We start from the raw sequence: 14776 nt of genomic DNA on the forward strand, positions 1-14776 counted from the left end.
CTCACTCGCGCCTTTCTAGTTTTTTTGCTTGTAGATATCACTTTAGTATATCGCAAATTTGATGCGCGTGAAATATGGAAATAAATACAACATCGTAGTAGTGTTTTACATTTCCTAAGTAGCTGACTTTCTAGCCTGTTCTCAATTTTAGTCAAGTAGTGACTCATGTAGAGTCCGGCATTTTTGAAACATGTATACTAGTATTTCGTCCTAAACACTTATGACGGAGTCGAATATCCCGTTTTATTTGTGCTGGATTAATCCAAGGACCAGTCAAAGACCTTAGAAATAAATATAGCCGGACACTCTGGCCTTGGTATTTTACAATACATTGGTGTAGCGAGGTATCGCCGGGAAAGGTTCGGTCCGGTCCAAGAAAGCAATTTCACCGTCCGGAACCCTCGGATCCATTGTACGGCAATCTAGGCAGGTCCACATAAGTAAGTGTTTTCTGATAGCAAAAAAAAGCACTTTCAGGTCGGAAGTTGCACATTAGCAGTGCAAACAATCAGGTAAGACTCGACATGGTAAAGATCTGCTGGCCTCGACGTATGAGCTTCCGGCTTGGACTAGTTCCAACTTTCTGATCATAGGTCGTCGATAAGTGCTTGTTCACCTCCATCTCTATTTCTTTTATAGTACTAGTGTGCAGGGTTGTGAGCAGACCTGGTCGAAAGTGTCGACCAAGCTCTACTATAATAGTGAGGTGTTTTGTAGTGCAGAGAAGACATCTGATTTCTCGTATATTTTTCTTAAACTTTTCCATTGTAGTTCATAGTCCGGCAGTATCTACACCCGTTCAGCGAATGTTATTTCAAAGCAAGTGTATATGACCACCCTTCGAATGATCTCTGTTCTTCATCATGAAGCATATCTGGGTATTAGTACAACGCTTTAAAAAATCCTCAAACTTCATAAGACGACTACTCCATTGACTATATGTCGTCTATCTACCAGGATCCGGATATCTCCCACCACTTATTCTCTACGAAAAACCCATGGCGTAAAACGATGTCATCTATTTCAAATCTCTACCCCGCCCCAAAAACCCCCTCACCCTCTCCTCCCCCGGAAACTCAACCTCACTCATCGCCACAACCCGGTCAACCAACTCCTTCACCCTCTCCCTCTCCGCACCCACCCCACTCTCTGCTCGCTCCACCATCTCCCCCTCAAACCTCGCGCAAAACTCTCCAAACCCCATCGTACAAACACGCACACTGCGGTCCAACTTATTCTCAACAAGCACCTGCATCAATTCGCCCCAGAACTCCGTTGCGTCCTGTGATGTGGTGCGGGAGGTAAATAATCCGCCGATTTCACCGAGTGAGAAGAGGAATTCATACACGGATGAACAATCTTTTGCGCATAGTATGTCGCTCGGAGCGAGGGTTGCGCCATCGAAGTCGATGAGGACGAGGGAGGGGTTAGTAGGTGAGTTGCAGTGGGAGATGTCGAGCATAATGTTTCCGCTAAAAATGTCGCCGTGGGCGATATTGGCGATGGTGTGGAGCCATGCGATGGTTTGAACAAGTTGCTGTGTGATGTGTAGCATGAGGATTGCGGGGAGTGCTGGGGAAGGTGCGGTGTTTTGCGAGAGGGGGTTTTCTGGTCCGCAGACTGGAGCTGGAAGGATGAGTGCTTTGATTAGTTGGACGAGGTTGAAGCTTTGGATTATGTTCGTGGCGAGCCAGTGCGATCCTGGTCCTGCTGCTGGTAGATTAAAGTCGATTAGAGCTGGCAAGTGTTGCTCTACCTGGCTGCCAATGATGAGGCTCTGGATGCGCTGGAGAGCTAGAATTCCCTAGGCAAGGCCGAGACCTAATGATCCGGTTTGTGTTGTCTTAACAGCAACAACAGCTGTGCTTTGCTTCAAATCGTTTGACTCACTTGAGGCCGATGAAGCGGGAACGCAGAAAAGTACTTTCCCGCAGTTACCTTGCCCAGCTTCATTGATGATAAGATACTTGCTGGCAAAGGCGCTAGCGACGTGTATCGTAGTTGAGATGGTTACGCTGTGGCCCATGTTGCAAGGCGTTTATAATTTGTATCGGTATTCAAAAAGGGAGAGCGCTCCAGATTGATATACAAGAGAGGGACATGCTATATGTCTCATCTATTCGGGCGGGCGAGTTGCGTGGATCAATGAGGGGAGACAAACATTAGTACTTTTCGATTGCTTGCCGTGGCTCCGTGGCAGATGATAACGAAACTAACAATTTGCCAGAATCATGAAGAAGTAGCGAAAGACAAAGGTAAAAACACAATGACACAGATAATACTGAGACAAGGAAAAGGATGAGCTGAGAGGCTTCCCACAGGCTGGCAAGAAGCGACGTGTCTCGCTTTGTTACAGCGTGTTCGTGCTAGAGTAAACGCATGGCTAAATAGTACACGGTGGAGTGAATCCGACTATGGTGACTATCTTGCATGCAACGCTCTTAAGTGATGTTACGTCGAACGACTGAGGTTGGCTAATAGTGGGCAAACGTCGTGAAGAAAACGGAAGCACCGAGTCTTATAGGATTCGTCCAGTACGAGCCTAGTGGATCTATTGCTTTGCTATCGCATTGACTCCATGGTACACACGGTAGTCTGTGACAAAACAGTTTGTTCATAAGGCATGCCGTATCAGGGTGGTGTGTAGTCGCATTGTCGCTCACCGTCGCTGATATAAGTTTGTTTGTGGAACATCTCCAATTGTGTTTGAAGTTTTGTCAAAGGAGTGTTTTCAAGGGGACTCGGGATCGAACTCGGTGGTATCCATGCCCCAGATCTCAACATGTTTAACGCTCTCCCTGGTTACTATTTCGAATTTTCTTATCGGCCCAGCCAGTTTTGCCTTTACGCTCTTATCTTCGACACCATAACTCGACTCTTTGCTATTTGGCGGAAAATATACTCCACCAAGCTTGAAGACCAAGTCATCCCCAAAACCAAGATATTTGACATTTTTGTATTCCGGCCGCCAGAACTCTGTTCCGAGTGCGAAAGCGTGGGTTTCCGGATCCAGCATATCGGGCTTTTCATTGGGATCTGTGTTTGGGCTGACCAAAAAACGGATTGCCCAAAGCTTGGGGATAAGGGAAAAGATTTGACGTAGGGACTGGAGCGGTGGGACAGAGCCAGCAAAACCAAGTTGCTCCAGATTTGGACACGATTGGCAAAGCCTGAATAAGGTATCCTCGGATAAGATCCATTGATCAGAGAGGAGCAGGTGGCGGACTGTACGGTGATTGGTCTGGATAGCAGCAAGGTGCTCGCTTGCAATATTCCGGGTATGAACCTCGGACCCATTAGTGGGTGTACCGTTGACACTCGCAGAGCCGCTACTCATACTGGGTGTCAGGTGAGATGGCGTTGTGGGTGTCGCAGTGCAACTGTTCGACTTTAAACACAAGGTGTCGTTTCGCTTCCTTGCGATAAAATAGATGCGTTCGATGCCCTTGCAGCTGCTTAGTGCTTTAGCCAGGGTGGTATATGGATCGTCGGTACGAATCATCTTGAGGTTGGGTGAAAATAAATGGCCGGGGCTCGACTTCCACGAGTTGTCAATGAACACAGTAAGAGGATTGGAAGTACCCCCACAATTGATAATTGTCACCTCAGTCCTGGTTTCCCGATTGATGATGTTATACATGTCTTCGGAGGAATAGCGAGAGTACAAGTTGTAAAAGGTAATGCGCTTAGCAGGCAACGCATATTTGGCAGCTATACAGCGACCAAATATGGACAGCAAATTAACGGATTCTTCGCCCTCGGCGCGCATGCGTGGGTTCCAATGAAGTGTGATGTTTTCAAGCTTCTTGGAGCCGAGCAAAAGTAGTGAGATGTCATCGGGATAACAGAGAGGGTCCATATCGTAGACAATCAAGGTCTGGAGGTTGAGTAGTGGGGGGATGATGGTCGTGGGGCGTGGTGTACGTCGCATTTGGCACCTGATGGTCAGCGAGGTCAATGTGGTCCTACCCACAAGACCCTGGTAGATAGTGTGCAGTGGTGGAGTGTTGAGTTCCCAGCTGGAAAGGCATTAGCAAAACAAAGGAGTTGGGGGGAGGGGGGCGTATAGGCGCCAACGTACGCAAAGCTGTCGAGATTGGTCATGCGGTCGATTGCAGCACGCATAGCAATCTGCAGCACCATGCTGCTGTCCGGCACACGGCCGTGTCTGTAGTCTTCGGTGTCTTGCTCGCGCCAGTTGCCCAGGACGCGGAATTTGTGTATGTAGCTGTTGAAGTTGCGCGACACGAGCGTGTTCAGTCCCATGGCAAAGGGGCTGCCACTGCCATAGCCCTCCGGGCTGCCATTGACATATCGAATTTCTGAATAGGCGCGCAGTGTGACATGCTCGTACAAGCGCGGCAGCGTCATGTAATAGAGGAGGCGCGAGGTGCGTGTGACGCGCGCAAGGTCAGCGACATGGTCGAGCTTGGGTCAGGGTTAGCGAATGGGTTCTTTCGAGGCTCGGATGGCATACATGTGCATACTTACGTATGTGAGGATCAGATGGACAAGGTGTAGCGGAAGCTCTTTGGCGTGCGTTGCATCTGGATGCGATCGTGTTGGCGATGTGAAGAAGGTGTGAACAGGAGCCGTTAGAGGCATGCCATCGGCAACATGTGTGTTGGACATGAGAAAGGTCGGCAGTGGAACATTAACTGTCCAGACAGAGGCGGCGTCGGGGGGGTCATGGCAGCACCGTTGTTGAGCACATACGTACATGGACGTTGCCCATAGCCTTGCCCAAGCCAGCGTCTGCTTGTGTGCCCAGGGTGTACTGGCACGGGCAGCGCCACCAACCCGAAATTGGTCCGGCAGCCCCTAGCACACGATCCACGACCAGCATCTTGCTGCACTAGGCCGTGCACAGCCGCAATACACCCCGGACACATAATTCCGTAACACGACACAGCGGCCTCGTCCGAAAAAATTAGCCACAATCCCCGGATTGCATTATGACACTGCAGCTGCTTCTGCTGACGTAGTAAATGGCCATGATGTACACGATCCCTATGTTCAGAGACTTCAATAGATACTACTTTGTCCTTTGCAATGAGTAATGGCGCGTCTGACAAGACTAGTGCCTCAAAACGGCCGAATCGTGCATGCCCACCACTGCGAACACTGCCAGATGATCCCTCACCCTGGTCTGAAGAACCAAGGCTGTCTGGCTCCATATTCGTCCCCAGGAGTTCGAAAGGGAATCTCCACAGTGCCTTCAAATACACTCATTGGTACCGTTTTGTCCTTGTCCTTGTCCAGCCCTGCCAGCCTGTCATCTGGCACAGTCATGACAACACCACATTCCCAGTTCCTGATGTTGAGACTACCCATCTTGCCATCCTTGATCACTTTTTGCCCTCCCCATGCCGATTCCGACAGATTGGCCGACCCGACGTAAACCCACCCAACCGGCCGTCCATCCTTCTTACGACCGCGTGCCAACAGCAATTTGTTATGAGATAGCATGCCTGCTCGCAGTGACTCATAGTCGCGGAGACACTCTCTTGGGAATGTGGCTGCGTTATAACGTTGCTGCGACAAAGAGATGATACCACCGCAGTCAGGACCCCCGATGCTTTTTTTTACCGTCTCATTGGTGGGGAAGTAGATCCGAATATGATTACGAACATCAGGAACCATAGCGGTGTCTGCTGCGAAGCATCTCCCGCATGCTGCAAGGTACAGGCGTGATAGGAAACTATCATTGATAGCACCAAGCGAGGAAGCGGCGTAATCTAGTTCCATCTGCTCTACGTTGTCAAGATGCAAATCCTGGATGGCTCTTGTGAGGCCTAGAAGGCCTGTGGGATGCTCTGATTCGGTCTTATGAGAACCGCCACTACAATGTGTTAGCTGAAGCCGAAGATTATCATATGAACCATCATACATGGAATGAACAAAAGCCAAGTGACTGGTCTGTGAAAAGTCAAAGTTCAAGATACCCTGCAAGACCATCTCTGGCACTTTCTGCATCTCCAAGAAATACATTAATTCTTGACCAAAGCGTGTCATGTTCTCTTTGGTAGAAGTAGTTTCATTGCCCCTACGTGGCAGGTCGATGAGGAAGATGGAGTTTTCCATGACACCAGGCTGCCAGTCATTCGCAACCTCTCCCCAGTCGGTCTGTATCATGTTTGCAGTCGGTATTACAATACGTAGCTTCTTCGGACCGAAGAGTAGCATGAGCTTGCTGTGCATGCTTTGTATCATGCCATCCATTGGTGGAAAATGAATCTTTAGATTCGGTACGCCCATGGCTTCCATTTCCTTTTGCCATCTCTGCTGAATGTCTTTGCCTTTTGCATTCATGATCCATAACTGTTTGGTCTTGACGGGGTCCAGCTTTTTGAACAGCCATTCAGAGTCCCACATGAAGGAACTTATAACTGCAGTGCGAACTGTGTCTGCTTCTAGGACTTCATCGATGGTCGTATCGTCTGTCCTAGGGTATTTTGTGGCGAATGTCCGTTTGATAGTCCCCATAGGATACTGTAAGGTTGTGTCTGTAGATGACGCAGGAGGCGGTATTGTCTTTGATGCCTGTTTCGAAGGTCGCTCTGGGGACGACTCGCGCTTCCGCTTTCCTAGCCTTGCGAGACGCTCTTCTTCCATGGCTTTTCGATCCATGCCCATGGAGCTGAGACCTGATTTAACGGGAGTAGGTATCGCTGTACTCTCTTTGAGGGGCTGCACATGGTTATCATTGCTGTCTCCTTGCAAGGATAGGGCAATAGCACGTTTGAGATCTTCGTCGTCGTCATCGTCATCTGTGTCCGAGACGAGGTCGATGGGCTCGCTGGAGACTGCCGTGATATTCCGCGCAACGTCCGCATCGGTGTATCGAAGCGAGTTCGCCACAGCCAGCTTGTAGTCCTCGTCATCGGATGACATTGCAGTTCTGATGGCTGCAAGGTCGTTGTTGTCGAGCGTGCTGATGGTGGGGTAAACAAGGGGCAAATTGCACGCGTTACGTTGGGAACACGCTCACACGTGGTCACGTGGATAGGGCTTGGCATTGGTTTATGTCCACACCCCAGATGGCAGCCTGATGATGCCTTGACAGTCTGCTGGCAACACAAAGCAACAGACTCGACGCACTGTTCTCACATCCAGCCTGCACTTAAGCATATGTACTGACCGCAGTGGCTTGCCTGGCATGCATCGTCTATTTAGTTCGCTAAGCCACCACGCTGGCATGGCTCTACACAGTAAACATCCTGCCAATCCCAGTGCTTACCCTCGGCAATCTGCAGTACGAAAGAGATGTGGCTGATACGCATATCCAGACAAGGACAACAGTAGAAGAGCGGTAGTGCTAGCACCATCGATGCTAACGCAGCACTTTTATTCCACGACTTCGCATCGACATGTTATGTAAGCCAGATGATGCTTTCCTTCGTAGCCCCTGGCTTGCATCTTGGATTCGATGACTATTTCAATGTACTACACAACGCCATACATCTTTCGTGCACCAAACATCACCCAGGCACACTGATATTTCCTCTACCCAATGCACATATTTCAACCCCCATGAAGCGTAGAAACAAACATGACATGGTCCCCTCTTTGTACTTGATACTCGTCTTCCCCTTCTAGTTCCCAGTCCGCTTCATTGATAAGGACCAGGATGCCAGGCCGTCTGACTCAGCGTATTAGCAGGTACGAGGTTACTTTGCCCTCTAGACTTACACAGTGCCGTCTAGCACGAACAGTTCCTTACGTGGGTCCTTCATGACATTGTCACAAAGAAACCTCACTAGAAAAGCAATATTTGTAGGCTTGCCAGATTCGTCTTTGGCGGGCAGCGAAAGATCATATTTCTTCTGATTAGCAAAGAGGATCTCGAGCCCTCCACTGTGAGGGAAGTCAATGAGTAGCGCATTGCGAAGATGCCGTTAGAATATACCTGAACTCAATTGTTATTGGAATAGTGTCATCGCCCGACATGATTCTTGTCAACAACAGTTAGAGAAAGATTAATAACGTTGAAATGCTCGTGTTGCAGAGACGGGTTGTGCTTGCTCTGGCCGAGGAAGGGTGCAAACGGGTCTTCCGCCACTACTACCTAAGCGAGACTAGCGCCAGAGAAATCCTTACGGCGGGATGACTAGAAACAGTACCCGCGCAGGCACAACAACCATTTCAAACAATGCACGTCTCTCCTGAATTCATAGCCACGGGTGGCAACCGAAACCCCGCGGCCGCCGATTGGGACAACGCTGGTTTGCAATTCTTGGCTTTTGGCGCTGACAATAATATTGCCTTGTGGGATCCTCAAGTGAGTCCACAACAGCAATGACGTACTCCTCACTCACCAAGACAGGATGAAGCACTTCGCGGAGTACATGCAATATTGAGTGGGCATACCAAGCCTGTAAATTCTGTCAAGTTTTTCCCAACACAATCACCAGACGTCTCTGTCTTGCTTAGTGGATCAGCCGACAACACCATCCGCATATGGCGAGGTAGAAGAGATGAACCCTTCGAATGTCTGAAAACCATATCGGAACACCAGCAACCCGTCACCCGGATAACCACAATTCCTGGATCAGACACCTTTGCCACTGCATCTTCCGATGGTACCGTCAAAATTTGGAGGCTCACTCACTCTTCAGACTTTGCTTCAATTCATGTCGACATTGTCCAGACAATAACGCTTTCTCCCAAATACTTTCCCCTGAACCTGGCGCTTGCAAAATTGGATGAAAGCTCAACCGTGTTGGCTGTCGCTGGTACTCGTACCACCATCCAGATATTCGTATCCCAAGACAGTCAATTTCAGCTTTCCGCTACACTGACCGGACACGAAGGATGGATCCGCGCACTTGCTTTTACCAAAGAAACAGCAGACCCGGACAGTGATCTTCTTCTGGCATCTGCAAGCCAAGACAAATATATTCGTCTCTGGCGACTTCACAGAGGAGACGAACTTCCTGCTGCGAGCACTGCGCTAAATGACCCAGCTCTGGGTGGCATGGGGAAATCGCTATCGAACAAAGCTCATTGGATTAGCTCCGCTGCATCCAAGCATTCCATTACATTTGAAGCTTTACTCTTAGGTCATGAAGATTGGATTTACCAAGCGTCATGGCGGCACCGGGATGGAAAGTTACAGCTACTGTCCACCTCCGAAGATAATTCTCTGTCGATTTGGGAGTCCGATCCTACTTCCGGTGTATGGGTTTGTATCACTCGGCTAGGAGAAATCAGTGCCCAAAAGGGTTCGACAAGCGCTACTGGCAGCGCAGGAGGTTTCTGGATTGGACTTTGGTCACCGGACGGCAACACAGTAGTATCCCTCGGGCGTACCGGCAGTTGGCGAAAGTGGACATTCTCAGCTGCAGAGGATATGTGGACGCAGCATATGGCTGTTACAGGGCATGTGCGTGAAGTCAAGGGTGTGTCATGGTCGAGAGATGGCTCGTATCTACTCACAACAGGGACTGATCAGACAACACGATTGTACTCGCAATGGAAGCGCGACGGCATGTCGCCTTCATGGCACGAATTCTCACGGCCACAAATCCACGGATACGATCTCAACTGCATCGATACAGTCTCGGATACTCAGTTCATCTCTGGTGCAGACGAGAAGCTGCTCCGTGTCTTTGACGAACCAAAAGGCGTCGCAGAGATGCTCCACAAGCTCTGCGACACACAGCCGGCCAACTCCGCCTCACTTCCAGACGCTGCCAACATCCCCGTCCTTGGCCTCTCAAACAAAGCTATCCAAGCTGTCGGTGACGAAGACCCCATCGAAAACGGTGACGACGACGACCGCGAAGCCATCGACCCCGCCTCCGTCATCCGCAAATCCACGCTCGACTTCAAACACCCCCCCTTCGAAGACCACCTCGCCCGCCACCTCCTCTGGCCTGAAACAGAGAAACTCTATGGCCACGGCTATGAAATCTCTGCCCTAGCCATCAGCCACGACGCCAGCCTCGTCGCCACCGCCTGCCGCGCAAGTTCCATTGACCATGCCTTGATACGCCTCTACGACACAAAAGAATGGCTTGAAGTCAAACCCCCGCTAAAAGCACACTCCCTTACCGTCACTTCACTGGCTTTCTCCTCAGACGACAAGCACCTCCTGAGCGTGGGCCGCGACCGCCAATGGGTCATTTGGGGACGTAGCGCAGATGCACCATCGCTTTTCACATTCAAACATGCGAATCCAAAGGGTCATTCTCGTATGATTCTCGATGCGGCATGGACTGCGATCACGGATCACCCGACGTTTATGACGGCGGGAAGAGATAAGAGCGTCAAGATATGGCAAATGTCCGATTCAGAAGTCCATCTTAAAGCTACGGTTACAGCCAACGCACCCGTCACCGCTGTGGCATGTAATACCACCCGCAAAGACGCGGGTAGTAGAGTGGTGTTTGCGTTTGGTACCGAAAATGGGGAGATGGGGATTGGAAGTGTGGCGGTTGGGGCGCTGGATCAGGTTGCGGTGGCTATGGTGGAGAAGGAGGTACTGCCTGCCAAGACGATTAACCAGATTGTTTGGCGGCCCGGTACACGGGGTGAGGGAAAAGAGCAGATTGCAGTTGCGAGTGACGATACCTCAGTGCGGATTTTCAATGTGAAGGATGATGCGGCGTAGGGGGGTTGTGAGAGGTGTTTGATATTTCAAAGAGATCGGATGGCATTCTTGCTTTCTCGCGTCGAACTCAATGTTCATATCGTGAATTTGGGATCATAGAACGAGGCATGATGGAAAAGAGGAAAGCATGATAAATGTCATTAAATTATATATCGCTGGGGGGGTATCTCGACTACACAATTGCTCACACTAGCTATTCCTCATTTCCAGTCGCATATCCTCCACGTTTCATCTCTCCCCTCACGCATACCGCGGTCCCGCACCCTTTTCATTGCTTGGCCCTGCAACACCAACACGCGGAGCGCCAGTGTTTTGCTGTCCAGGATGATACTGCATTGGTACCATATACCCCTGCTGACCCATCTGCTGCGGCATTGCAAATTGGGGTTGCTGTCCCGGAGCCTGCTGCATATACACGGGCTGGACTGGATATCCCTGCGGAGGAGCCTGATAATACATTCTTTGTCCCATGCCCGGCTGCACGTGTGCCTGTCCCGGCGGGGGTATAATGGCGCCATTACCAATCATAGTCTGTACGATTCCCGCAGCAAGTTTCTCGGCGTCCTTGCTAACTTTCGTGCGATTGCGACGGTGCGTGTCGACGCAGGCCCAGACGAAGAGGACAAAGTGCAGAACTAAGCCGAAGAACTGGCATACGACACCCGTGAGGTTGACCCTGGCGCGTTGCGGCTTCTCAGCCCAAAGCTTGTTGACAAAGGCATCTTGCTCGGCGCAGTCCTTAAAGTTCATCTCGGAGAAAACGCTGTAGCGGCTGGTGCAATCGCGGGGACTGGTGATGTAGCTCGTGTCCTCCTGCCAAACCCAGGTGTTGTTGGCCGCTAAGACGTAATCGCCATTAGAGCTGGAGCTAGAATAGTCATATCCCCATTGATCAGGGCCGCCATACATGCCGTAATCCATGATGTTCTGGAGAGAAAGCAGAGCAAAAAGCGCAGTGACGATAAAGGCTAGCCATAGCAGTAGTTCCATCGACACGCGCACACCGGGATGTACGGTGCGTTTCCGCATAACGAAGACAACGATGCAGATGAGGCACCAGGCGATGGATATGGACCAAGAGATCAGACTAGGCCATAGGGCCCAGTATGAATCGAGGAGGTAATAATCAGAACCCCCGGTGCGCGTGGTCATGAGCCACGCAAAACAGCCAATGCCGACCAAGCCAGTTATGATGATAACGGCCGTGATGGCGAACTTGAATTTCCAGTATCGGTCGCCAGCGTTGAGCTTGTCGTTCAAGGAGAGTGGTTCATCAGCTGTGGTCGCTTGTGGGGCAGCAGCAGGTGTCGTATTCGGACCGGGTGAGGGAGTACCCGCAGCGCCGATCAGCGTGTCTTGGTTCACATTTGCGTTGGTGTTTGTACTCAGTCTGGTAATTGATTCCGATAGTACTGCTGGGCGCTGGGGTATAGAATCCTGTGTATTTGAAGACGCGGCTGGTGCCCCGGTTGCCGGTGGGGCGACCTGAGGTTGCGAGGTGGACATTATTAAATAGTACTGATCGATTACTTAGTAAGAAAAAAACGAGTGTCGATATAGATATAGATGCCAGCGAGTGAATGCGCAAAAGAATGCGCGATACCAACGGTCAAAAGCGAGGCATAAAGAAGAAAGAGATTGCCAGGCAGCGGAGAGTCAAGACTTCTCCTGCCGCCTCGCCACGTCCATAGCGCGCTGGTTGCCTGATCCCAAATCGTACTGGATAGGCTTAATTTAGCTTGAGGCTGGACCGGAACATTGTAGGCCCGCTAAGATTCGATGCAGGAGCATAGCTTAGCTTGGCGCTATCATGAGCTTGATTTAGCCTTGATTAAACCACTCTATACGTATTGAAAATTTCCTGGTCATGCTTCTCGGCTACGAGGTGAAGCTGCGCTTGTAACGATGACTGAGCAATTGATAATGAGTCACCTGCTCTTTAAGCGTTCAGGCGCGTTGTTACGACTCAAGAAGCCTGATTTCCACTGTTTGTCTCGATCACAGCACGATTGTATAGCATCCAAAAGCAATCGAAAAATATAGCTACTAGGAGTCAGTCTTGGTATTGAATGGCCTGAGTTTAATATTAAGCAACAGGGGACCACGACAAGATACCATGGCAAGCGAACATTGCCAAACGCTTTCCGTGGCTTCCATATTCCCCCGAAGCCAACTTTATTGCATCTGATATTCGTCTAATGCCATTCCTCTGGCAATCTTCTTGATAAGCGCCCTTTTCAAGAACTGTTCTCGAGCAAGACTTCGCGTTTGCTGCGAATTATTAGCATCTATTCGATGGAACAAATCTTTGGATAATAGTAAATACCTTGACAAATACATCCGGGGTAATTCGCCCTTTGTCAAGAGCTCGTCCCAGCACAAATAGCGCGTCTGCGATGCCTTTCTCTTCTGCGGTCAGAGTATACAATTGACCCCCAACCACGGTGGGCGCTACCAGAACATCATCAACGTCTGGGGCCTTTCTCCTTCTCGCATCTTCCATGACTCGATCCGCCTCAATCATGGCACCTTTTAACACCTGTTCATTCGAGGCAAGCGCTGCATCAAGCTGCTGCAGTTCGCCTAATTCAGCCTGTAATCGAGCATGTGCATTTTGAAGAGCCGCTTGCTGAGCGCGAGATGGTGCTATGGCAGCCATATTCGATGAAACTGTTTGGTTGATTTGTGAGACAAGTGTCTGGCTGAGAGCCCGGAGAAGTGCATCTTTTTCAGGATTTGGTGGCACTGGCGGCACCGGTATAGGGATTTGATTGCCTGACTGAGAGGGCAGTGTGACCTCTAGCGAATCGTCGAGAAGGTCTACTGGGGGCTTTGGTGCCTGCTGCTGTGGTTGTTGCGGTGGGTATTGCTGATTTTGAGGCGGAGGATAGCCTGGCGGGTACTGTTGGTAATGCTGTTGTGCTGGAGGAGGTTGTGCGAATTGTTGTTGCGGAGGTGCCTGCGGTCCTTGGTATTGGTTTCTCGGTTGGAGAGGAGAAACTTGATGAGGTACTGAGCCTTGAAAGTGTGATGCAGTTGTTTGACCATTAGGCGTCATTGGGCTTACTGGACTTCCCGTTTCGAATGACTGCCGAGGGTAGCTATGCGCCTGTACTTGTGGATGTTGGGGCCGTGACATGGACACGTTGCGGTTCTCTTGTCTACTGGGCCCATACTGTTGTCCTGGTGGTGGTGGCAGTGGCGGTTGTTGTTGCTGCTGCTGCTGCCAGTTTGATGGCCCATCGTATCTACTCTGAGATTGTTGAGGTGGATGCGGCGGTAGAGGGGGCGGTTGCGAATATCTGTCATGCGGTGTCTGAGGCGTAGATCGCTGTTGTTCATGAGGTTTTGGTGGCTTTGGGGGAGGGTCAGGAGCTTGATTCGATACGGATGGTGAAGGCGAGGAAACGGTCGTCCCATGTGCTGTGCGTCGCCATTCAGCTGGAGGTGGAGGTACGGGTGGAGGAGCTTGCTGCGCGGGCGCACTTTGCTGTGGCTGCTGCTGTCTCGATCGCACAGGCGGCTCTTTCGCGAAGACGCCGCGCAAGACTGCTAGGAAGTCGAAGAGAGTTGACTTCTACGTCATAGTCAGCTATCATAGACCTTATGAATGCGCGCCTGATTCATGGCCTGCAAAGCGCATGCAATACTCACATCCCAATACTGCGCCCATTGTGCTAGATACGGATGGTACACCTTGCCATCTGTGCTCACATGCTGTCCAGGTCGCAAGACCATGCCCTGAGAGGGCGTCACATATACGATGGGCGGCTCTCGTGGGTAGGCGTGAGGCACCCATATTGCTACCGGAAAGCCATAGGTCGCACCACGAAATGTGACAGGCAATGTGCCTGTGAGGAGCAGTAAGAGCGCCGACACGCCATTCTCGTAAGCTGCTATTGTTAGCCTCTATGCAAGCTCTACTCGAAAGGCGACTGACTGTATGGCTCAGTTCGAACGCTGAGCGATGGGTAGTTGGTGAGAGTCTCAGCCGCGTCGTGATAAGTGCGATTTACGTCCAAGTATTCCTGCTGGTGTGTTAGCGCGAGTGTGGTAACGCGACGGGCTTGACTTGCATTAACAAGGACGCTGTACAGCCAATTCAGCACTTTCTCGCTGGCCATTGCAAGGTGGGTGGGGACCTGGGGAGCTCCAAGACAT

The 14776-nt window shown here is 50.6% G+C and overlaps 7 protein-coding genes across 7 annotated transcripts; 1 reads left to right on the plus strand and 6 right to left on the minus strand.

Moving 5' to 3' along the window:
• Positions 1-1018: 1018 nt before the first annotated feature.
• On the minus strand, positions 1019-2026 carry COCSADRAFT_31201 (uncharacterized protein; the record flags this gene model as incomplete). Its single annotated transcript, XM_007707015.1, has 2 exons — positions 1019-1794; positions 1891-2026. The coding sequence occupies 2 exons, from the start codon at positions 2024-2026 to the stop codon at positions 1019-1021; spliced, it is 912 nt and encodes a 303-aa protein (XP_007705205.1).
• A 705-nt stretch (positions 2027-2731) lies between these two features.
• COCSADRAFT_102793 (uncharacterized protein) lies at positions 2732-4605 on the minus strand (the record flags this gene model as incomplete). Its single annotated transcript, XM_007707301.1, has 3 exons — positions 2732-4019; positions 4082-4428; positions 4492-4605. The coding sequence occupies 3 exons, from the start codon at positions 4603-4605 to the stop codon at positions 2732-2734; spliced, it is 1749 nt and encodes a 582-aa protein (XP_007705491.1).
• A 335-nt stretch (positions 4606-4940) lies between these two features.
• COCSADRAFT_41609 (uncharacterized protein) lies at positions 4941-6931 on the minus strand. The gene is made up of 2 exons (XM_007707073.1): positions 5891-6931; positions 4941-5842 (listed from the first exon to the last, which is right to left on the minus strand). Exons 1-2 carry the CDS (start codon positions 6892-6894, stop codon positions 5140-5142), a joined length of 1707 nt encoding a protein of 568 aa, XP_007705263.1. The 5' UTR covers positions 6895-6931; the 3' UTR covers positions 4941-5139.
• Positions 6932-7310: 379 nt separating this feature from the next.
• COCSADRAFT_153929 (uncharacterized protein) lies at positions 7311-8010 on the minus strand. Its single transcript, XM_007707302.1, has 3 exons — positions 7910-8010; positions 7693-7857; positions 7311-7642 (listed from the first exon to the last, which is right to left on the minus strand). Exons 1-3 carry the CDS (start codon positions 7948-7950, stop codon positions 7525-7527), a joined length of 324 nt encoding a protein of 107 aa, XP_007705492.1. The 5' UTR covers positions 7951-8010; the 3' UTR covers positions 7311-7524.
• Positions 8011-8152: 142 nt separating this feature from the next.
• COCSADRAFT_31203 (uncharacterized protein) lies at positions 8153-10615 on the plus strand (the record flags this gene model as incomplete). Its single annotated transcript, XM_007707016.1, has 2 exons — positions 8153-8281; positions 8327-10615. 2 exons carry the CDS (start codon positions 8153-8155, stop codon positions 10613-10615), a joined length of 2418 nt encoding a protein of 805 aa, XP_007705206.1.
• A 112-nt stretch (positions 10616-10727) lies between these two features.
• On the minus strand, positions 10728-12509 carry COCSADRAFT_263112 (uncharacterized protein). Its single transcript, XM_007707303.1, has one exon. The coding sequence runs from the start codon at positions 12119-12121 to the stop codon at positions 10856-10858; it is 1266 nt and encodes a 421-aa protein (XP_007705493.1). The 5' UTR covers positions 12122-12509; the 3' UTR covers positions 10728-10855.
• A 147-nt stretch (positions 12510-12656) lies between these two features.
• COCSADRAFT_194446 (uncharacterized protein) lies at positions 12657-14753 on the minus strand. The gene is made up of 5 exons (XM_007707304.1): positions 14692-14753; positions 14556-14643; positions 14270-14508; positions 12942-14192; positions 12657-12886 (listed from the first exon to the last, which is right to left on the minus strand). Exons 1-5 carry the CDS (start codon positions 14737-14739, stop codon positions 12791-12793), a joined length of 1722 nt encoding a protein of 573 aa, XP_007705494.1. The 5' UTR covers positions 14740-14753; the 3' UTR covers positions 12657-12790.
• Positions 14754-14776: the final 23 nt, after the last annotated feature.

This window comes from Bipolaris sorokiniana (genome assembly GCF_000338995.1).
Source record: "Bipolaris sorokiniana ND90Pr unplaced genomic scaffold COCSAscaffold_18, whole genome shotgun sequence".
Taxonomy (NCBI): Eukaryota; Fungi; Ascomycota; class Dothideomycetes; order Pleosporales; family Pleosporaceae; genus Bipolaris; species Bipolaris sorokiniana.

Bases quoted from the DNA above. Each gene is read 5' to 3' on its own strand.
- COCSADRAFT_153929 (XM_007707302.1), bottom strand. From the start codon at position 7,950: ATGTCGGGCGATGACACTATTCCAATAACAATTGAGTTCAG. The intron at 7,858-7,909 runs GTATATTCTAAC...CTTCCCTCACAG, and splicing joins CCAATAACAATTGAGTTCAG to TGGAGGGCTCGAGATCCTCT. The intron at 7,643-7,692 runs GTAAGTCTAGAG...ACGCTGAGTCAG, and splicing joins TTCGTGCTAGACGGCACTGT to ACGGCCTGGCATCCTGGTCC.
- COCSADRAFT_263112 (XM_007707303.1), bottom strand. From the start codon at position 12,121: ATGTCCACCTCGCAACCTCAGGTCGCCCCACCGGCAACCGGGGCACCA.
- COCSADRAFT_194446 (XM_007707304.1), bottom strand. From the start codon at position 14,739: ATGGCCAGCGAGAAAGTGCTGAATTGGCTGTACAGCGTCCTTGTTAAT. The intron at 14,644-14,691 runs GCAAGTCAAGCC...ACACACCAGCAG, and splicing joins TGTACAGCGTCCTTGTTAAT to GAATACTTGGACGTAAATCG. The intron at 14,193-14,269 runs GTGAGTATTGCA...ACTATGACGTAG, and splicing joins AATGGGCGCAGTATTGGGAT to AAGTCAACTCTCTTCGACTT.
- COCSADRAFT_41609 (XM_007707073.1), bottom strand. From the start codon at position 6,894: ATGTCATCCGATGACGAGGACTACAAGCTGGCTGTGGCGAACTCGCTT. The intron at 5,843-5,890 runs GTATGATGGTTC...AACACATTGTAG, and splicing joins TTGGCTTTTGTTCATTCCAT to TGGCGGTTCTCATAAGACCG.